The sequence below is a fragment of the Sylvia atricapilla genome, chromosome 21 (assembly GCF_009819655.1).
Source record: "Sylvia atricapilla isolate bSylAtr1 chromosome 21, bSylAtr1.pri, whole genome shotgun sequence".
Taxonomy (NCBI): domain Eukaryota; kingdom Metazoa; phylum Chordata; class Aves; order Passeriformes; family Sylviidae; genus Sylvia; species Sylvia atricapilla.
In genome coordinates this window covers 1,371,719-1,394,438 of record NC_089160.1, presented here as the reverse complement: position 1 = coordinate 1,394,438, position 22,720 = coordinate 1,371,719, and the positions used below count along the sequence as shown (strand labels likewise).

The 22,720-nt window shown below is 48.5% G+C and overlaps 1 protein-coding gene and 1 long non-coding RNA gene across 3 annotated transcripts in view; one reads left to right on the top strand and one right to left on the bottom strand.

Moving 5' to 3' along the window:
* Positions 1-3,481, bottom strand: part of LOC136370470 (vascular endothelial growth factor receptor kdr-like) — a 126,678-nt gene extending 123,197 nt beyond the window's left edge. For both annotated transcript variants that reach the window (XM_066333903.1, XM_066333904.1), the window contains exon 1: positions 3,202-3,481. In XM_066333903.1, coding sequence (XP_066190000.1) covers positions 3,202-3,256 — 55 coding nt within the window. In that variant the 5' untranslated portion in view covers positions 3,257-3,481. The remainder of the gene's footprint in view (positions 1-3,201) is intronic.
* Positions 3,482-18,071: 14,590 nt separating this feature from the next.
* Positions 18,072-22,499, top strand: LOC136370441 (uncharacterized). Its single transcript, XR_010745180.1, has 2 exons — positions 18,072-18,317; positions 22,304-22,499. It is a non-coding gene; the product is annotated as an uncharacterized lncRNA (long non-coding RNA).
* The last annotated feature ends 221 nt before the right edge of the window (positions 22,500-22,720 follow it).

The following is a 22,720-nucleotide window of genomic DNA, read 5'->3' as shown; positions in this document are numbered from 1 at the left end:
AGCCATGAAATGAACAGTCCAGGGAATGTGTGAAAGGACAGGAATGACCCAAATGGAGAGGTCCCCTTGCTCCTACTCAGAGCAGACCAATGCTCACAGATAAAAGTTTTGTACGAGTTTTAAAGACAATGCTGCAAGTTCTTACCCCAGAAACTTTCAACGAACCAGCTGGTTCATTTTCTCAGTGTTCTTTTGGGTAAGATGCTGTTTTTTAGAAGTTCAGGGAGCATTCAGAAATATTTGACTTTTTTTTTTTTTTTTTTCCCCTTTGCCTTAAATGGCTGAACTGATATAAAGAGATTTCCAGTTGGGTTTCGAACGTGGCAGCTTCAGCAGGAGGTTCATCTATCACCAGCCTAAAAAAAGGGCTCCTCTGCTTTTTTTTAATAACATTTTCCCACAGTAAAGCAAATGTTTGGGAATGACACCAATGAGGACACAGGTTTTTTATTTTGGGAAAACAACCCCTGAGTGCCTCTGCCTTGGCACAGCCACAGTCATCCTGCTGGACTCTGTGACCATCCTGGCTGGAAAATCGGGAGGAATCCGAGCTCCTGAAGCTTTTATCTCCTGATACATGATTTAATTGAAATCTCTGTGTTAACAAGCTTCATTGCCCAGCCAGTATATTCAATTTGTAGAAGACATTGCAAAATTAAACACCACCAGCACCACCAAAAAAAAAAAAAAATCAATTTCAAACGTGCTTTAATTTCAGAGCCATCCAGCAGGACCTAATTTTTAGTCTTCAATCTTTAATAATTCCCAGTGTTGAATCACTGAAATGGCAGAGTTTATTCCGATACCCAAAAAAGTCACTCGGATTGCTCAGATACTAAAAAAACCCTTCTGGTGATCATGTCAGCGGGTAAAAGATACTGAATTTTTCATGCACAATTTAAGGTGCAGGAATTTCTTGGCAGATTGATTTTCCCAGGGAAAGCATCCCACTCCAAACCTAAAACCTGTGCCAGCTGTTGGCATCTGCACCTCGGTTATTACCCCATCAGTGGTGATTTCTGAGCAGCAAGACTCCAGCTCTGAGGAGTTGAGAATAAGCTGAGCAACGAGCAAAAGGAAAGCGGGAATTTAATGATACTCATGGAGCTGAATGAGGAAAAATTAAAGATGTATTTAGAGCTGTGTTTTAGAGCAAGGTGGGAAATCGCTGGGGTTGTGTTTGTGTGGTGACAAACAAGTCAGGAATTCTCCAGAGGAGACCTGGATCAATGTGATGGCCAGAATTCCATGGGTTTCACTGCTGGAGATGAACTTGGTGAGGAAAGTGGCTGAGGAGTTGATGCCTTTGGTACTGAGCTCAAAGAGGGGCTTTGAGGGCACGATGATGAGGAGTTCATTCCTCATAACACCGGGGCTGCCCCAAATCCTTGACCTTCCTCTGGGTCAAACTCTGCCTTCCAGCCCAGTGAGGGCACCCAGAGGCTGTGCTGGAGTTTTATCCCTTCCTGAAGGGATAAAGCCCAGCTCCTGACCCCCAGAGTGCAGCCCCACGTCCCTCCCCAGCCTTCCCCCCTCTGTCACAGTGTGCAGACTTTGCCTTCTGCTCTCCTCCGGGCCTGGCACTGATGGCAAAAGGACTCTGGATCAAACTCCAAAGTTATCAGGGCTGAAATTATGAGGGGAGGAACCTGGTGGGCAAGGACCTGAGCAGGCTGAGATGTGGGCAGCATCTCCAGGCTTCTCCCCCTGAGCTCCCTGTGGTCCTCTCCACGCTGGAGCCTCAGGAACACCACGTTTCCTCCCATCTGCCAATCCCTCCTTATCATCCCTCTCTGATCCACCGGATCCTGCGGGGGTTTATTCCCCTGAAATCCACAATTTTGGATTTTTGGGCAGCTTTTCCAGCCTGTTCAGAGGCTGGAGCTCCCCGAGCTGCTGCTGCAGGTGTCAGGCAGCTGGAGCACACCTGGGGAATGCTCCCACACATTCCCAGGGGATGCTGAGGATCCCTGCTGCAGGGGCTCCTTGCCACCTGCCAGCTTTGCTGCTTCAGCTTTTCCTGGAAGAGAAAAGCTTTGGAGCATAGCCTCAGGCTTAGCTGCTTATTTATTCCGCAGGTAACTGTGGCGAAGGTGTGAAATTCCCCGGGGCTGGTTGGTGTCTGCCAGTCAGCCCCTTTCTGCACAAGGAATACATCAAATCCCTGAATGAATCCAGGAAAATCAAGGGCAGTGATGCTCCACAGTGTTTCCAGAAGCTATCCTCTTAACTCTGAAAAGATTTTAATGTGCCTAAGAACAACAGGCTCGTGCTGTGCAATCCATCCTCTACCCAAAAAAATAAAAGGGAATATGTTCCTTTCTGGCAGCAGGAATTCCCCAATAAACAAGAGCCCATCTCCCTTACACAATTTGCAGCGTCATGAATGAATAGCTCAGTAAAATCCGGCAAAATCCTCATGCTTAATGAGATAATGAAAAGTCATACGGCAGATGGAAAAGCTCTCCCAAATCTCATTAACCTGCCTCTTGGCTTCTCTGCTAGCAGCAAAAATTGGGAATAAATCCGGGGGGGACAGGGGAGTTTGCTGCACAGGAAAATGAGTTTTGGGAGAGCAAGGGATCTAACCTGGCACCTGAGAAAGGGGAGGCAGTAAAGAAACACCACGCGAACAAAAAAAAAAAAAATTAAAATTGAAATATCAAAGAATCAGAGCTGGACTATCAAAGAGAATTCCTGTGCCCACAGCTCCAACAGGAGCCCCGGGATAACCCAGACAGCTCCTCCTTTGAAAGCCTCAGCTCTGCCCCAAGTGATCACACAGCCAGAAACATTCCCACACTGAAAGGGGGGAAAAAAGCCACAAATTGGTGAACACTCACAAACCGCGATTTTTTAATGAAGCCAAACCTCGAGTGGAAACATCCATTAAAACCTGTCCTGGATTTTTGGTTTTTGGGGTTTTTTTTTCCCCCTTTTATTACCCAAGATCGGTTTTAACGGGAGCCGCGACCCTCGGGACGCTTGGCGACAGAGCGGTGACATCGCTGCTCTCAGGAGGGTGACACCGAGGAGCACGAAAAGAGCGAGAAAAGCACTAAAAAACCTCAAAGCAAGCCCTAAAAAGCACAAAAAAGCCCCCAAAAAGCGCAAAGAAAGCCCCCAAGGAAGCATCCCGGAGCGGTGTCCCGATGTCCCCAGGGGACAGCACTGTCACCCGGGGTGGCCCGGGGCTCTTACCGTGCAGCAGCAGCAGCCCCTGGAGGGCCAGCAGGGCTGGGGGCCGCGGCAGCATCCCGGGGCCGCTCCTGCTGGGGGTCCCGAGCCGGCACAACCCGCTGCACAAGTGGTTTTTCTTTCCTCCGAGAAGTTTGGGGAAGCCGGAGCGCGGAGGGAAGGGGACGAGGCGAACAGGAGTTTTCACTTGTTGGTGATTCCTGTGAAATTGTTCTTTCCGTTCACTGCTTCATCCCCGGGGCTGCGCGGGTTGTGTTTGCTTTCTCTTCTTTGCCGAGCTTTTTTTGGGTGGTTTGGTTTTTTTTTTTTTTCTTTTCTTCACGTTCTTTCCGCAATCTCTTTATTCCTTTTTTTCTCTTTTTGCGGTGTCCGGGGACAGCCTTGCTCTGCCTCCTCAGTCCTCTTGGCTGGCGCAGAGTCACTCAAAAAGGGGTGAGAAAGCGAAGCAAAAAAAGAAAAAAAAACCCCACACACACCAGGAAAAGTTTGGCAAGAAAGTTTCCCGCAGCCGGCGCGGAGTTTGGGGGAAAAAAAAAGTGCCTGAAAGCTGCCGGGAGATGGATTTCTCCAGAGAGCTGCAGGTGCCGCGGGGATCAGGACAGATGTCACAGCGGGACAGAAGGACAGCGAGGTGCCCGGAGCTCAGGTGGCGTCACCTGTCCGGAGCTCAGGTGGCTTTCTCTGCCCGGAGTTCAGCTGATTTTACCTGTCCGGAGCTCAGGTGATTTTATCTGTCCGGAGCTCAGGTGGCTTTCTCTGCCCGGAGTTCAGCTGATTTTACCTGTCCGGAGCTCAGGTGATTTTATCTGTCCGGAGCTCAGGTGACTTTCTCTGCCCGGAGTTCAGCTGATTTTCCCTGCCCGGAGCTCAGGTGGCTTTACCTGCCCGGGGACACCTGCCCGGGGACACCTGGCCGGGCCGGGCAGAGGGGCTGGGACATGACCAGAGTGCCCCGGCTCTTCTCTACGACTGTCCCCTGTCCCCTCCTGCCCGCCTGGCCTGTGGCAGGAACTTTGATGAGAGCCCGAGATTCTTTATAAGGACAGGAAAAACGAAAAAAAAAAAAAAAAAAGAAAAAAAGGAGGAAGGAGAGACGTCACCAGGCGAGGAGAGGGGACTTCACTCCCTCTCCCTCGCTGACATTTCTCGGAGCTCCTGGATTTCCTGCTGCTGCCTGAGATGGGGCAAAGAATTCCCTTGCACCGCCGGTCCTTCCAAAGCAGGAGGTGGGGAGCGTCAGGTGGTGACACCTTCCCCCGGGACACGGAGGTGGCGTGTCGCCCGGGGCTCTCCGGGCTGGGGACACCGGGGTGGGGACAGCACCGAGGAACAGGCACTCACAAACAGGATTTTGGCAGGGAGGGGTGCTCCAGCCACTCGGATGTTCCTCCTTGTCCCTCCACCCTGGAAATCACAGCCCTGGCTCAGGGCTGCTCCTGCAGCCACAGGTGTCCCCTGGGCACAGCCTCAATATAATCTCAATCATCCCAATAAATCATCACAATAATTCCAGTAACCCAAATCATCCCAATAATTCCAATAATTCCAATAACCCAAATCATCCCAAATCATCCCAATCATCCAAATCATCCTAATCATCCCAATAATTCCAATAACCCAAATAATCCAAATAATCCAAATCATCCCAATAATTCCAATAACCCAAATAATCCAAATAATCCAAATCATCCAAATCATCCCAATAATTCCAATAACCCAAATCATCCCAACCATCCTAATCATCCCAATAATTCCAATAATTCCAATAACCCAAATAATCCAAATCATCCCAATCATCCCAATCACCCCAATAATCCAAATCATCCCAATCACCCCAATCACCCCAATTATCCCAATAATCCCAAGAATCTCAATCACCCCGATCATCCCAATCACCCTAATTATCCCAATCACCCTAATTATCCCAATCACCCCAATCCCAACAGGTGACCCACTGGTGTCACAGAACTCCCAGAGCCTTACAGTAAAGCACTGCCAGTCCCTGTGGCTCAGGGATGGGGTTGGTTTGCATTTTTATTTTTATTTTTATTTTGGTTCCTCTTGCTCAGTTTGTTTGCAGAAGAACAGACAGAGCCAGCAGGTGCCTCAGAGTTTGAGTGGACGGAGATGAGGGGATTTAGTGACACTGAACTGTGCTCAGGGCCTTTCCACACCTCAGTTTAGCCCAAACTGTAAATCCTCAATGCCCAGAACAGCTCTGAGCTCTCCACTGCCATGCACTGCAGCACAGGGGCAGGTCCAGCCCTCAGAGCTACAAACCCAAAGGCAAAGGGGCACTTCAGAAGGTCAGGATTGATCCCTGCAGTGGCAGGATCCCAAATTCAACGGGAAATTGAGCACAGCCCTCAGGTATTCCCAGGGTTGTGAACAAGAAGCCTCATTTCTCCTGCGCAGTGTTAAATCATGAATGTTTTTCTCAACACCGTCTTCATATAAATGCCCAGATCATTGTCAAGATGACAAATGAGTTTTCTGTGCCTGAAATTAATTTTGAGAACGTGCAACTTTCCCCAGATATGGGTTACAGTGAAAGAATCCTAAATAACTATGGATAATAATAAAGACCAACCCACAGGAGCTTAACTGGAGAATCAAAACTCCGACACAATAACAGGACTGTAGTTTATTTGTAATTTATGGGGAAGTGTTTAAAAAATTCATTAGAGGTTACTTACCAGCTGGTAATAAATTGTGTTGCACTTGTGCAATGCCCCAGATAATCTTTTATCTGTTGATAAGCGTAATTGATCTTTTAATTGAGATTAAATGCCTCCAGCGTGTGGTTTTCACAAGGAATTCAATATTACAACCTGGTCAAGCAGTCCTGTGTTTATAACACTTTACTTTTCTCCCTCGTAATAACCCAAAATAAAAGTTTTAAGAAGGGCACAGTTTGTTCCTGTGCCTGGAGCAACCTGTTAGAGCTTTCCCAAAGGAAAGAGGCTGCCACAGATGGGAAAAGCCATTTGCTGGCTGGGCCAGAACCTCTCCATACTCACCCAGCTCATTTCTCCACGGCTGATATTCCATCCCACATGAACAAATATCAGCAGAAGCAGGGCTAGGAAAGGTCATTTCCCTTCCTAAGGAGGCACTTTGAGCTTCGCAGGGCACCCGGAGGTTGTAGCAGTGCGACCACAACTAAATAAAAATAATGCCAGATGTCTGGGAGTGGAGGTGGCTGTGTCTGTGTCCCAGGCAGCTGGGATGGGCGGCAGTGACCTGCAGGAATTGGGCTGGAATTCCAGGATAGGGAATAGGCTCTTTGTATGACCAGGGCAGGGGAGTCTGTGGGGAGCTGAGTGACCCCAGGACACCTCCAAACACCCTTTGGAGTATGTCCCAACACCCTTTGGAGTATCCATCTCCCACTCTTTGGAGTATCTCCCAAGACCCTTTGGAGTATCTCCCACCATTTGGAGTATCTGTCTCCCATCCTTTGGAGCATCTCCAAAAACCCTTTGGAGTATCTCCCACCCTTTGGAGTATCTCCAAACACCCTTTGGAGTATCCATCTCCTACCCTTTGGAGTATCTCCCAAGACCCTTTGGAGTATCTCCCATCCTTTGGAGTGTCTCCAAACACCCTTTGGAGTACCTTCCAACACCGTTTGGAGTATCCATCTCCCACCCTTTGGAGTATCTCCCACCCTTTGGAGTATCCATCTCCTACCCTTTGGAGTATCTTCAAACACCCTTTGGAGTGTCTCCCAACACCCTCTGAAGTATCTCCCACCCTTTGGAGTATCCATCTCCCACCCTTTGGAGTATCTCCCACCCTTTGGAGTATCTCCCACCCTTTGGAGTGTCTCCCACCCTTCCTGGCAGAGGATTACATGTGCCATGTTAACCCCTGCTGCCACCTTGGCAGGGAACAATTCCAGAGCTGGAATCATCTCACTGAGGAGCTTCACCTCACTCCTCTGCTGGTGCTCATCCGTGGAAGGGGACAGAGGCTGTGGGTGGGGTCTGGAATCGCATCCTGTGCTGCTTTTAGCCTTTTGGGGGAAATGTCTCTGAGCTGAGTGGAGTTGTCCGGCTCTGGGCAGTCACAGCAGGGTCAGCCAGGCTCTCCTGACCCAGCCCCTGCTCCACAAACTCTCCCTGCCAGGTTTGTGTCCCTCAGCCTCAGAGGGAGGGGCTGAGTTTCACCCTGGTCCTCGACTCCAGCTGAATAATTCTGCCCTGTGCGTCGGGCTGCCTTTGCTGTGAGCCACAGACAATCCTGGTGGGTTCTGTTCTGCAAAAATCCTTCTCCAGAGGGGCTCCAGAGCAGTTGGAGAGAGCTGGGACCCTCAGCCGTGGCTGAGCTGCTGTGGCCTCCCAGAGCTGAGCTCTGCCTATGGAAAGAGAAGCAAAGAGGACAAAAAAAGGAATTAATTGATTGATTTGATTCCTCTGTGTTGGTGGTCTCGTTTCCAGATCTTTCCTTACATCTTCAGGGCCAGGGGGTTGGCACAGCCCCTGACTGCCACTGTGCTGCACCCACAGCCCTGTCCCCTCCCTGGAGGGACATGCCCCTTGTCCTGCTCCTTCCAGCCCCTGGAGAGGTGGTGGAAGAAGGGAGGACACTGCCGAGGTGCCTTCTCTGTGATAAACCCCCCCTGAACTCAGCTGGTATTTCATTGATGCCCAGGGAGGCATTCCTGACCTCCAGGGCAGGCAAAGCGCTGGCCACACACAGAATGTCCCCCCTGAGCCACCAACAGCAGCACAGCCATCAGCTCCCAGGGCACACAGCCCCACAGCCCCGCTGCCTGAATTCCCAGGAAAGCCGCAGGGTGGGAATGCCTCTCCCCACACACACATCCTGACTCCCCTGCACACGCATCCCCCAGTCCCCCGGGGAAGGAAACCCAAGGGAACATTGTCGCTCTGTGGGCAATCAGGGTGGAGAGCTTTCAGATAAAAATATTTTTATTTTTTTCCCCTGGAAAATGGCATGTTATCAAAACAGAAACCATCTGTGGGAGTGCTCTGGCTGGAGTGACTTCTGCTGGGGATGGACTTTCCAGGGAAAGAAAGAACCAGCCCAGCCCTGCCTGCAACCTGGTGATGTCCTGTGTGTGTGCAGGGCCTGGCTTTGAGTCATCAGCCTGATTTGGGTCAGAAAATTGTATTTTCACATCTTACCAAAGCCCTCAACAAGCCGCTGGGCTGAGCTTTGGCCGTCTCAATCAGCTCCTTGCAGACGTGTTTGCTTACTTATTCCTTTGTTTAGAAAAAGCAAAAAAAAAGTTCTCAAGAAAACCCCATTTGGCTCGAGCACAGAATGGGAACAAAATGTTTCTCTAGCTGGGAAAAAAAATAAAAAAATAAAAGAAGAAAACATTTCCTGGCTGGCTTTTTTGAGGCACCCAGCAGCACTCAGGCCATGGGAGGTGTGGGAGCAGCAGGGCCACATCTCAGTGTCCTCTGTGGGGTGGCAGAGTCACAGGGAGGGACAGGGGACACACACAGAGCCTCCCTGCAACCTTCTGCTTTGTGCAAAAAGGGAAAAGAGCCAAAAATCCCCACCCAAGGTCAAAGCTGGAAGGGGCTTGTTCGTCACTTCTAACAACAACAAAGAGCAGGTGAAGTAACACACTGCAAGAAATTTTATTTTTAAAATTTCTTATGCATAAAAGAAAAAAAATTCTTTCCTATAAAAAAGAATTCTTACGTATAAAACTCTAAAAAAAAAATTCTTATGCATAAAATTTTGATTTTTAAAAATTTTTTTACGGATAAAAGCTGTTGAGGATGAGGAGTTTTCCTCTGGTGTCGCCTTTTGTCCATCCGTGCCTGGCGTCCTGAGAGGTTCCTCCCTCTGCATCCGTGGCCAGCCAGCCCCAGCCCGTGCTGCTGCTCTTCCCTCCATCCACCCGAGTGAAAAACTCCTCAAACCCCGTTTCAGGCAGCAGAGGAAACGGGACATCTCCTCCTTGTGCTGGAAATGTGGGAGATTAAAGGCTAAAGAACACTCCCTTCCCCTGCCATGGCTGCAAGAGCTGGAGTGTTCCTTCAAAATCCAGCCCGGGGGAATGGCTGATGTTCCTTCTCGTCGTGTTCCCTCTCTGAGGTTGTTTTGGAGCATCTCCTCGTAGCTGTTTGACTTGAATCTTTTATTTCTGAGTCTGCCTGGGGAGAGCCTTACAGCTGATAAATATAATGTCAGCCTTGGGCCCAGAGAATGAACTGGTTTGGAGCAGCAGCCAGAGTTCTGAGCCAGGAGAACAAACCAAGAGCCATGGAAAAGGAAAATAAATAGCCACCAACAAAAGGAGATTTGTTTGATGGGCTTTGTTCTGCCAGAGGCTGTGGCGGGAGGACAAAGATATCCACCTAATGGGGGAGAAACTCCTGAGCCAGGTTTCATCCCCACGCAGCGTTTCAGGTGAGGAAAACCTTCCAGCCCTTTGGGGAACCTTCCTGCAGAGCTTCTCCCAGCACTGACCTTCCTCAGCCAGAGGCCAGATGTGGTCTGCAGGGTTTTCCTTTGCCAGACTAGCAACTTCAACGTGGGAGAAGAAATGGGTCCCAGCCAGCCACCAAGAACACTCGTTTTATTTATTTTAGTTCGGATTCTAATTCCCTTCTTACTCTCTCTCTCTCTCTCTGCGGGGATAAAGCAGGATTTTCTGAACCACTCCCACTGGGAATGAGGAACGTGGTTTGTGTCCTGGTGCTCTGCAGACATTCCCTTCCCTCTGGAGGTTCTGCTCACGTCTCCAGGGCTCCAGCCCTGGGACAAACGAGGGCAGTGGAGGGAGGAAAAGCACACGTGGGCCGTGGCAGTGGCAAGGCAGGAAAACCACGAGGGGTTTGCACTGATCCAGCCCCACCCGTGTCAATCCCGGGAGGATTGGGGTTCATTCAGCCAAGGCTGGAGCGCTGTGAGCTCTTTAATTTGGCACCAGAGTGGCACCAGTTTGTCACTGGGCTCTTACCAGGTGCCAGCCTTTGCTCTGAAGGGGTTTGAAGGGTTATAAATTCTGTCCCTCCTGCTGCTGCCTGATCCAAATGGGGGAGAGGTTGGGATCAGCCTTCCTGGCTGGGATCAGCCTTCCTGGCTGTTCCCCCAGCCCTTGGTGGCTGCAGGAGCCACAGAGCAGCCTCTGGAGCAGGGGGAGATGTCCCCCAGCAGTGCCCTGCCAGGCCAGTGGGAGGGACCAGGTCAGCCCCAGTTATCCCAGTGCAGCCCCAGTTATCCCAGTCCAGCCCCAGTTGTCCCAGTCCCAGTCCAGCCCCTGTTATCCCAGTTCAGCCCCAGATATCCCAGTTCAGCCCCAGATATCCCAGTTCAGGCCCAGATGTCCCAATCCTCATCCAGCCCCAGTTGTCCCAATCCTCATCCTGCCCCAGTTGTCCCAGTCCAGCCCCACATGTCCCAGTCCAGCCCCAGTTGTCTCAGTCCCAGTCCATTCCAGCTGTCCCAGTCCATCCCCACATGTCCCAGTCCAGCCCCAGTTGTCCCTGTCCATCCCCAGTTGTCCCAGTCCAGCCCCAGTTGTCCCAGTCCCAGTCCATCCCCACATCTCCCAGTCCATCCCCACATCTCCCAGTCCAGCCCAGCTGTCCCAGTCCCCCCACAGAGCCCAGCAGTGATGGCAGTGCCATCAGTCCTGTCCCGTTCCCTTCTCCCCAGAGGCGCAGATGTCCCAAGAACACACCCAGCCCTCCCCTGGCTGCGCTGCCACAGCTCTGTCACATTCCACCAGGGAATGTTCCCTGTGCCCACAGAGCCAGCTCTGGGATCATCCCGGATTATCCACGGGCTCCAAAGGGAACCAGCCCCAGCTCCATGGCTCAGTGCAGCCACAGGGCAGAAACAGCAGTGCTAGGGTGATGGGGACAATCAAAGGGACACTGTCTCCCCAGAGTAAAAGGTCTGCAAACGAGCTCCCGGCCAGCGCAGGGCCAAGAGAAATGTTTCTTCCCTGGAATTATTTATTTTCCAGATCTGAAAGGGAAGCAGCTGCTGGGGACAAGTGGACATTGTGCTGGAGGTTTGAGAAAGGAGACGTGGGGGCACAAAGACACTGATAGTGGAGCTGCCATCACTGCTCTGCATTGTCCACGCCAGAGGGACGAATAAAAGCTTGAGCTGGAGCCAGTGGCACTGAATAGGAGGGAATGGGGAGATTCCCACTGCTCTTAATGAGGTTTGGCTCTGAACCTACACGAAGAAACATAACCAGCAGTGAATAAAATGGATTCTAAAACCCCTTTCACCTTTGACAGGACGGGCTGGAATCAGCAAAGGGCCAGCAGGAATCTGTTTTTGAGGCAGATTTTTTGCTGTGTCCCACGTGGAATAGAAAGGCTGAGCTGTGAGTGTTGTCCTTGCACGGGTCAGCAGCTGCAGCCACCAGGCTGAGACCTCAAAGCAGGAATCCCAAACGTGTCCTGGGATTTTTTCCAGCCTCCTTTGTCCCTCTGTCACCAAGGCCAGCTCCTTCACCTGGAGTGCAGGTGTCCCACTGAACAGAGCAGCTGTGAGCAGCTCTGAGGATAAACAGAGAGTGTTTCAGGAAAATGGGCACCTCTCTCGAGGCTGTGGTGTTTCCTCTTGCTGGGAGGACTTGGTGCACAGCAGGAACAAGACATTGGCACAGTTAATTGGAAAATGATGAAGGAAATGCAAAAAGAACTTACAGGAGGTTCGTTTGCTTGTCCAGTTCCTGCTCACTCCAGGGGTAGGGGGTTGGAGGAAAGCAGAAGTATTTAATATTTCTGATTTGTTCATCATCCATGCTTTGGATAGAGGCAGATCTGAGGAGACTCTGGTGGGTTCTGCAGACAGGCAGAGCTGATGTGAGAGTCTTTCTCAGCCAGGTCAGGGAATGAGTCAGTGCAAGGCCAGGAACAGCGCCCAGGAGCAGCCTGAGGAGGAGCTGGGGACAGCAGGCCCTCCTTTGTCCCCCACGAGTCCCCAGCCCTGCTGCAGCACCCTCTGCCCGTGAATTCCAGAGAGAAAGCACACATCTCCTGGATGCTCTTCCCCAAGAAAAAGGCTGGTGAGACCTTGCTGTTCTCAGCGAGTCCATTCTGCTGTAAACAGAGTCAGATTTGCTCTTCCCAGTTCCTTCCCCGGGTTTCAAACCCAGTGGGATGTCAGATATGGGGGGAGAGGAACCAAATCCCTGCCAGAGCATCCTGGCTCAGTGCTGGGGCTGCCACTGTGTGCTCACCTCAGTGTTCCTGGGAATGCTGCTCCGTGTCCTGCTGCTCCCCTTGGAGCTGGGCTGAGCGTTGATCCACGTTCCCACAGGAGCTCCAGATGTGCAGTGACACAGCCCCTGGCTGCTGAGGTGACACCGGCAGGTGTCGGGGGGTTTCCTCACCCGAGCTTTAGGTGGTTTAAAGTCCTTGCCCCTCTAAAAGCCCCGAGTCGGCGTCGGTATAAAAAAGCAGAGTCCTCAAGGTTTGTTTTCAGGTTTCTCGTGTTGTTTATTATTTGGTATCTCGAAATTTTCTCTGCTCCCAGCCGAGGTCCGGACAGCAGCTGGGACACGAGGCGACTCCTGCCTCAGGGGATGTCCCCTAACATTTATACACATAATTAAATACTAGTTATTTACTATTTTGTGCCAATGCCCAGTGCCCACACCAGAAGTGACATTCTACTTTGCTCCAATCCACTCTTAACTACTTTGTGCCATCACCGCCCCAAAAAATGGAGGACGAGGAAGAAGAAGTCCATGAGGTACCACCCAAATTCCACCATCTTGTCCCCATTTACTTCTATTCTAAAAATTCTAAAACTATTGAATTCTACATCATCTACTGTGCTAAACTACAATTTTCACATCCCGGAGGTTTGTAATTACTTCTGCAATGTTGAGAGCTTTTCCCATGGATTAAAATCAAACCCGGTGTTTTCCTGGGCTCTGTGCCAAGGTCTCCGAGCCCCCTGGACCAGCTCCACAGCCCCCTGTCCAGGGCTCAAACTCCTTTCCACAGGTCCCAGGCCATCCAAGGGGATGTCCTGGACTCCAACAGGCAGGATCCCAGATTTGGCAGCGAGGAGGGGATGTGCTTTGGGATCAAACAGGAGAAGGATGTCACTGCAGCATCCCATGGCGTGGGGGTGAGCCCAGTGGGTCCTGGCAAGCTGAACTGGATCTGCAGTCCAGAAAAACCTGTCTGCTGTGGCTGGGAATCCTGTTTGCTCCTGCTCATGGTGTTCAGGAACAGGTGGAGCTCACAGGTTTAAAAAAAAAAATAAAAAAAAAAAAATGCTGCTCCTCTTTTCTCAAAGCCCCAAACTCTGTGTTCTCTGCTGGCCATCTCCCAGCCTTTATAGAACAAACAGCGATTTTATAAAAGCCTTGGTATCCCTAACAATGCCACAGGGCTCCTCTGCACAGAGGTTCTTTGTCCTCTGGGCATCAGGAGGAATGAAAACGCTGCAGGGATTTCCTACTCCCGATGACAGAGGTGGGATAAAAAGGGGCTTTCAGGAGGAAAACAAGGATTGAAAAACCAGCAGGGTGGGCTCTGAGGACTGGCCTGTGCATTTCTCATCTCTGCTCCCTGCTCTTACCTTCTCCTGGTCCATTTGTCTCAGTCTCTGCTGCTGCCTTTGGCAGGGAGGGCTGAGACACACCTTTGTAGCTTGTATTTTTATTTTTTTTTCAGGTAAGGATTACATCCACAGCCTGCTTTAAAAATGAAGCCACGCCATAAAACTGCTGCTTCATATTTTTATTTTTATTTTTTATTTTTCTCTGAGCTTTAACTCGGCCTTGCTGCATTTCCTGGGCAGTGCTGAGCCCACGCTGGCAGCTGCAGGGATTTTCTGCAGGCGCATTTCTTTCCAATTTCTTTCTTTTTACGTTTGCTCTGGCGCTGCTTCTCCTTACTCAGAAGTTTGTGGCAGCAATTAATAGGTCAAGGAAAAACTTTATTTTCTTCTCCAGAGTGTGGGGACAAGCTCAGATTTATTGCCCCTTGCTCTGGCATCATCCAAGGTGGGAGTTTCTGGTGTGAAAGTGCAGAGGGGCCCAAAGGACATCTCCACTGGGGCTGCTCTGGGTTTGCCTCAGGTTTCGGGAAAAAACAGGACCAAACCTCTGAAAAAAAAAAAAAAATCCCACTAAAATCTCACTCAGATTTTGGGGAAAAAAAGGACCAAACCTCTGAAAAAAAAAAAAAAATCACTCAGATTTCTGGATTAAAAAGGGACCAAACCTCTGAAAAAAAAAACCAAACCTCACTCAGATTTCAGGAAAAAAAAGGACCAAATCTCTGAAAAAAAAAAAATCTCACTCAGATTTTGGGGAAAAAAGGACCAAACCTCTGAAAAAAAAAAAAATCTCACTCAGATTTTGGGAAAAAAAAGGACCAAACCTCTGAAAAAAAAAAAAAAATCTCACTTAGATTTTGGAAAAAAAAAGGGCCAAACCTCAGGAAAAAAAAATCTCACTCAGATTTCGGGAAAAAAAGGACCAAACCTCTGAAAAAAAAAAAAACACCTCACTCAGATTTCAGGAACAAAAAAAGGACCAAACCTCAGGAAAAAAAAATCTCACTCAGATTTCGGGGAAAAAAAGGACCAAACCTCAGGAAAAAAAAAAAAAATCACTCAGATTTTGCGAAAAAAAAAAAAAAAAAAAAAAAAAAGGTTGGTCAGGAGGGGAGGAGTTGCACTTCTCTGTGTCCACACAGTGTGTCACCCTTACTCTATGCCGTGCTGCTCTCCTTCACCATCCCGGCAGCATCAGGAGAGGTTTTCAGAGGAACAATCCCCACTGGTGTGTCCCCAGTCCATCAGCTGGCCCTGGGCAGGTGACATCTCCCTGGGGACACCCTCACCCTGCACAAGGCTGGAGCTGCTGTCGGGGGGTTTCCTCACCCCAGATTTGGTGGTTTAAAGTCCTTGGCCCTCTAAAAACCCCGAGTCGTGTCAGTTATTATAAAGTCGGCTTTTCCCAAGGTGTGCGCTATGCGATTAATAACTTTGTGGTAAGGATATAAGTTTTAATTTCTGCTGTTAGTAAAGAAAATTAGGCACAGTGGTAATGGTGATATAATAATTGTTTAAACTGTCTGTTTGGCCGGGATAACACCCAATAAACATGCAAAAAGACTCTGCTGTTGATACACCAGCTATCAACATCTCCCATCTGAAGAAAGCACAAACCAAGGCCCGAGCTGGAGGTGATGGTGAAGACACAACCAAAAAAAAACGCAGCTCTAAAAAGGCAAACCCAAGGAGGGGCCATGGAAAACAGTCCCTGGAATATGGAAACTAGTTCATGGTAAAATATGAATATTCAACAGACTGATACAACAGAAAGGGTATTTAAAGAAAGCCTGTGAAATGGCAATTTGTGGACTTGACTAAATGCCAAGTCACCCAACCAACCATACTTTGCTTTTTTTCCTTATCTCCTAATTGTCTTATCTTTTATTAAACCCATTTCTTAAAGTCTACGTAAAAAGGGAATCTCGTTTCTCCCAGGTTTTATCCTGGCCACAGTTACCAAGGGCTGTCTTGCCCTGTGCTCCTGCCTGCTCTGACAGCCCCAAAGCACTGCTGCAGATGATTAGATCATTTCTCTCCTCAGCTGCCCGTGGTCTCGGGCCACGTGCTGTCCCCAAGAGCCATTATATAGCAAACTCCAGGGAAAAATGGGAAAGCTGCTTATTTTTCTTGGCATCTGAATGATTGTTCTGGCCAGGCCGAGTCCAGTTCTGTGTGTCTTTGTGTCACACTTTGTTATTTGCATGGCCAGCCCTGGTATGGGTTTCAGGGGCTGGTGGTTTTGTAATTTGTACAGCTCTTGCTCTCCCTGCCTTTGCTGCTCTCCGCTGGAGTTGTGGCTGTTTCCTTTTTCATGGCCACTTCCTCCTGAGGGAGCAGTAATTTATGGTCAGAGGTTAACCTCATTTGCTGAAGTATCCAGCCCCTATGCCAGCAGATCTATAAAATTGGAGAGCAGGGGATGAAAAGATGGGAAATAAATAAAGGGGATTTTCTGCAAATGACACACAGAGCCGTTCTTGTGGAGGCACAGAAACAAAGGAATTCCTGCAGAGGCTGAGATCAGGATCAAACCCAGTGTTCTGCCTTTGCTGGGGCATCTGCTCCCTGAGCCAAATGTGCCGTGGTGGACACCTTGAAGATGGGTTAAGATTGTGCAGAAAACAAAATAATCCTCCAAGCTGGGCTCTGTTCCTTGTTGCTGGAATCTCCTCACCCCAGCACCTTTCTCCATCCTGCTCCAAACATCCCCTGCCTCTGGAGCCTCTCCAGAACTCTCCAGCCCAGTGCAGAATTCCCATGAAGAGCCTGTTTTGAGGTCCCTCCTGGCTGTGGTGGTTTTTTTGGCTGGCCCTCTTTGGTGAACTCCCCGTGTTCACTGATGGGAACAGGGTGGAGCTGCTGCTGCACACAGTGATTATAAATAAATTCCACATCCTTCCAGCCACGGATAAAGCAACTCCTCTGTTCTGAACCAATGGCTCCAGGTCAGCTTTTAGAGCACCCAGGCCATGGTCTGCAACATTCCCTGGTGGCAGACAGAACATCCTGGAAAAAAACCCCAAAAAAACCCCCAAAGTCTAAACAAAACAGTGAGCTAAATACAGGGATACACAGGAAAAGCTTTTTAATCTTGGAGAGACAGTGATAACTGCCTTCCTCTCTCTGAAGGAAAATGAGAATCCTATAAAACATTTTACTGCCTGATAATGGGAGAGAGGAAGAGGAGGGAGCACCTTGAGGAAGGATGAAATCTTCAGCTTGGATGGAGGACATGAATAGAGAACACACCTCCTGCCCACAGAAAAACAGACACAATTCCTCCAGGAGGGTTGCAGCTGAGCAGCATCGATGTTGCATTTAATTTTCTCCCCTCTGTCACGGCCAGTTGTTTTCCTCAGGATCAATAAACACTTTAAGGCTGGAAATCCCACCAGGAGGACGAGGAGCTGGGTTAAAAAATGTAAATCCTACAGAAATAAATGCGCTGAGAAACACCAGGTCAGCTCTGCAGAGACCAGAGATCTGGGGCTTGTGTCATGTGGAAATTGTGCTCAGGTTATCTCTGGGGCATTCAGAAGAGGTTGCGCTCTTCTTTCCATATCCAAGATCAGGTTTTCCCTCCAGAGCAGCTCCACCAAGTCTCTGTGCTGTCTAAGGGCTTGCAGTGAATATCTATGTGGTTCTTGATCTTGAATTTCAGGCTCTTGATTTGATCATATAAAATTTCATTTCATTTCATTTCATTTCATTTCATTTCATTTCATTTCATTTCATTTCATTCCATTCTCAGGTTAAAATCTGGATGTTGGGGTCTCCTCTCTCAGCTTTCTCCAGTTCCTACCAGCTCTTCCAGCTTCCTCCAGTTAGGAATTCCTCCCAGCTCTTTCCCAGGGTGTTTTGTACACACAGGTCAAGGTCTCATACCCAGATCCTGACCTTAACACATCCCTAAATGAATTTCTAGCAGCAGCAGCAGCAATGTTCTGAGACAAACACAGGCAAATGTGGCCGGAGCTGAATGGAGCATTAAATGTTCCTTTTCCAGCAAGGCTGAGCAGCCAAACACCCTGTAAAAGGTGTTAATGTGAGCTCTGGTGTCCAGGAGCTGAATTCCACCCCCTGTACCTCAGGACTCTCCTTCCTCACCACCCTTCGTGGTGCCACAATCTCAGCTTCACAATTCCAGGAGAAAGCAAAAAAAAAAAAAACAAAAAAAAGAAAAAAAAAAAAAAAAAGAAAAAGCAGGACGAAACCCTAAATAGAGGAGCCAAAGTTCCCCCAGCCCTCTCTGCTTATCACCAGCAGCTCTTATCAAGGTGGGAAAGCCTCCACACGCAGAGAGACAGGCAGCTGCTTTTTTGTCAGCTCCATTACTTCTTCATCCTAAATGTGTGTAGCACGCTCAGGACACTCTGAAGGCAGAGCATGAACTTTTCTGAGCTTCAGGAGGGATTTCAGCCTCCCCTTGATTCCCTGTTTTACCTCTTGTTACGTGTTCCAGCAGGAGCATCGTCCTTCTGCAAGGCTTTTCATGTCGTGGCTTCAAAATGCTTTGAAACCATTTGATTTTACACTTAGAACTGGGTCAGTTCTGCCCTCCTCATTTGGGAGAGGAGCACAAACAGGTAAAAGGGTTAAATGGTTTGCCCTGCAAAAAGGGAAATGGGTGTGCAGCACGGTTTGGAGGAGGGCTTAAAAAACTTTCGGCTCCGTCGCCTCTGTGCTCGCCACAGGAATGAATTTCCTCCTCCTGTGACCATTCCTTCCCCCGGGATCACTGGAAGGGAGGCTGCCACTGAAAATTGCAGCCAGAAAATTGCAATTAAAGGGATCCCAAAGAAGACAAACACTGCAGAGCTGAGTGTGTCTCTATAACAAAGTGGAAGGGTGATTTTTGGGGAGTTTTTAGAAGAAGAGGATGGGGCTGGTTCACTGGAGCATCCCCTGCAGAAGGTGTCAGGGGCTCCCAAAACAGCCCAGAGCTGCCCCAAGACACCAAATGAGAGGGGATTCATCCCAGGTCTCACCACAGGAATGAATTTCCTCCTCCTGTGACCATTCCTTCCCCCGGGATCACTGGCAGGGAGGCTGCCATTGAAAACTGCAATTAAAGAGTTCCCCAAAAAAATCACCATAGCTGAGTGTGTCTCTATAACAAAGTGGAAGGGTGATTTTAGGGAGTTTTTAGAAGAAGAGGATGGGGCTGGTTCACTGGAGCACCTGCAGAAGGTGTCAGGGGCTCCCAAAACAGCCCAGAGCTGCCCCAAGACTCCAAATCAGAGGGGATTCATCCCAGGTCTCCCCACAGGAATGAATTTCCTCCTCCTGTGACCATTCCTTCCCCCGTGAAGGTGAGGGGATTTTGGGGTGGGATGATCAATGAGCAGCAATTTAGAGCTCAGGCTTCAGGGTTCAAGCTCCCCTCAGGCCCAGCTCCAGCTGAAATACAATCCTTGCTTTTAGAGAAATTCGGCAATTAGTCAAAAATCTGTCCCTGCACATCACCACATCCTTAAATATTTTCTCCCTCCTACTCATGAACAAATAAACAACAATAAAAATAAAAAAATTATTCCAGGTTCAAAATGTAGAGGAGGAAACCAGAAAATCTGTGTAGAGAAGAGAGAGAAAGGGGAAAGCCACCAACACACAAGTTATTACCAGGGCTCAGGATGTGTCATTTTCCTTCCAATAACCAAAGGAACCAGCTAATAAAGGGAAATTATTATTTTAAGGCAGATGAACGGTAGTCAAGGAAACACAATATCTTCCATCCTCTGCTGTCTAGCCTCGGGAAAAACACATCTCTGATCCTGATGGCATCGTGATAACATCAGAGTTTAGGGATATCTCTACCTGTGCTGCTCGTAGATTATTAAAATGATGAAATGTTCCCACTTGTGTGGCAATTTTTGTGCCTCTATCAGCAGAGCATCCCTGCCTGCCAGGGCCAGCCCCGGCTGAGGGAATTGGGTGCTCAGAGAGCAGGGTTTTCACTGAACAGGAGAGAAAACGATCTGAAGGATGAGCTGGGAATAAATTGCCACATCTGTGCTGCTTTGAGAGGGGAAAACGGAGTTAAAGCTGAGGTTTAATGGGAGAAGGAGGGGTGAGCAGGGAAACAGGAGCCTGGTGTGGGTTTCCCCAGCCTCGGGGCTCCTGTTCCTGCAGGGCTGTGGGCTGCACCTGGCATTCCTTGGGAGGGATGTGCTGGGGGCCAAAATAAAACTGCCAGCAAAACACTGCCCTCCCCACTGTGCACGGACCTGGGCATGGGGCTGGGACCCAGGGAGGAATACAGGATCTGGGGGTGAATTTAGGATCTAGGGATGAATTTAGGATCTGGGGGTGAATTTAGGATTTGGGGATGAATTTAGGATCTGGGGATGAATGGAAGATCTGGGGATGAATGGAAGTTCTAGGGATGAATTTAGGATTTGAGGATGAATTTAGGATCTGGGGATGAATTTAGGATCTAGGGATTAATTTAGGACCTGGGGATTAATTTAGGATTTGGGGATGAATTTAGGATTTGGGGATTAATTTAGGACCTGGGGATTAATTTAGGATTTGGGGATGAATTTAGGATTTGGGGATGAATGGAAGATCTAGGGATGAATTTAGGATTTGGGCATGAATTAAGGATCTGGGGTGAATTTAAGATCTGGGGATGAATGGAAGATCTAGGGATGAATTGAAGATCTAGGGACAAATTGAATATCTAGGGACTAATTTAAGATTTAGGGCTGAATTTAAGGTTTAGGGCTGAATTTAGGATCGAGGGATTAATTGAAGATCCAGTGCTGAATTTAGGATCTAGGGATGAAACACAGATCTAGAGATGAATAGAAGATCTAGGGACTAATTTAAGATTTAGGGTTGAATTTAGGATCTAAAGATGAATTGAAGATCTAAGGATGAATGGAAGATCTAAGGATAAATTTAACATCCAGGGCTGAATTTAGGATCTAGGGATGAAATACAGATCTAGAGATGAACTGAAGATCTAAGGATTGATTTAAGATTTAGGGCCGAATTTAAGATTTAGGGCTGAATTTCGGATCTAAGGATAAATCGAAGATCCAGTGCTGAATTTAGGATCTAGGGGTGAAATACAGACATAGAGATGAATTAAAGATCTGGCCCACCTTTGTTTCACCACCCACCATTCCCCTGTGCCCTCCTGGCTGGATAAATCCCTGGGCAGGGTTTTTTCTTGCCAGACTTGTGCTTTACACTCAGCTTTGCCTTGTCAGGGAAAATGCCCCTTTTTGGTGGCTGCCAGTGTCCAAACACCCCGGGACTGACCTGGGGAGGGGTGAGGAGCAGCCTGGTGTGGGAACTGCCTCGGGGCGACGTTTGGAAGGAAATATTTCCAGGTTTGGGAGTGATAAAGGTCCCTGTGACCCGGGCAGTTTCCTGCCAGCTCGGCTCCAGCAGGGCTCAGGAGGAAGGGCTGGGACTGGCCCCAAACACGCACAGAATATTTTACAAATGGTCTGAGCAGAGTCCTCTGCTTCTGGAGCCCTGGACACAGGGAATTTTGGGGCTTTCTGTGCTAAAAGGGGCACTGACCCACAAGGAAACACTTCATTTCATCTGAGGGATGGAAAAGGCTCCCAAAATTCAGTGATAGCACTGGGATTGTGGCTGTGGGGTTGGAATAGAAGTATGTGATATCACAGGGTGTAAAACTTAAGTTTAAGGCTTTATAATATAATAATATATATATATATTCTCTCTATATATATGTAATATATATTAATATATTTAATATATTTATATTTATAATATATGTAGAGAGAATATAGCAATATAGTAACAAATATATAAAACAAGATGAAGGATTTAGGGCTCAGGCTGAGTCCTTTTTCACCTTCTTCTTCGTGGGTCTGGGTGGTGTTTTGGAATTGGGTAGAAAAATCCACATTGTGGACCTTGGCTAGTTGGATACAGGGTTAAAAGTAAAAATAATTTAGGTGTCATCTAATAATTGGACAGTTTATCCTTAAAAGGCCTTGTAAAAAAAGAAATAGAGGCTATTATTTTACTTTGTTAGCCAGAACTCACAGCTTGTGACGCTGCAACACAGGTAAGGATTCATAAACACCTGAGCCCAAACTCCGAACAACATCTCTGGAGTGTTTAACCCCAGCTCTGGCAGGGAAAGAAGGTCAAAAAGCAGCAGAGGAACAGAAAGGTGATCACCACCCTGAGGTGGGGCTGCTCCTTAGTGCCCACCTGTCCTGGCACCACCTGCTGGAGTCAGGGACAGCCCCTTGGATGACCTGGGACCTGGGGAAGGGAATTTGGGCACTGCACAGGGCAGTGTGTGAGCCAGGTGCCCCTCCTGAGCCTGGAGAAGCTGATCCTTGTGGATACCATCCAAGGCTCTCTTCCCTCCAAGGCTTTGTCCCGTGGGACTGTCCCCAAAAGTGCCAAATCTGCTCCTGAAATCCGGGATAAAGAGCTCACTGCCCTAAGGAGCTCAGCTCCATCATTCTGTGCTCACTGCCCTCCAAACCAGGGCGAGGATAGGAAATGGGATAAAAAGATTGGCGAGCTGGACATTTCTGAAATCCACTTCATTAAATTATTCCTTCACTTCAAGGAACAGCGCTGAAGCTGAGCAAGATGAGAAATTTCAACGACTTCAAGAGAGCTTCATTTCTCAGAAAGCACATCCAGGCACACGGTGACATTTCATTTCTTAGCAAGCTGCAAAATTGGCCACAATTAACATTTCCTGAAAACCCGGCGCCAGTTTAACAGGGATTCAAACAATGACATCTCAGTCAAAAGAATAATTTACTCGGTGAATTTGGCTCTTCCTTTCTGCTCACAAAAGTTTTCTGAGTGGCTTCTAAACAGCTCCTGGTTTTCTGCAACACCCCCCGTTCTTTCCTGGGAGGTAGCAGGTATTCATCTGATGGGTTTTTATGAGTAATTCTCAGTCTTTCTTTGCTCAGTTCTATATTTAGATTTTTTTTCTGCTGCAGTGGCTAATCTTGAGGGGAGGTTTAGGTCA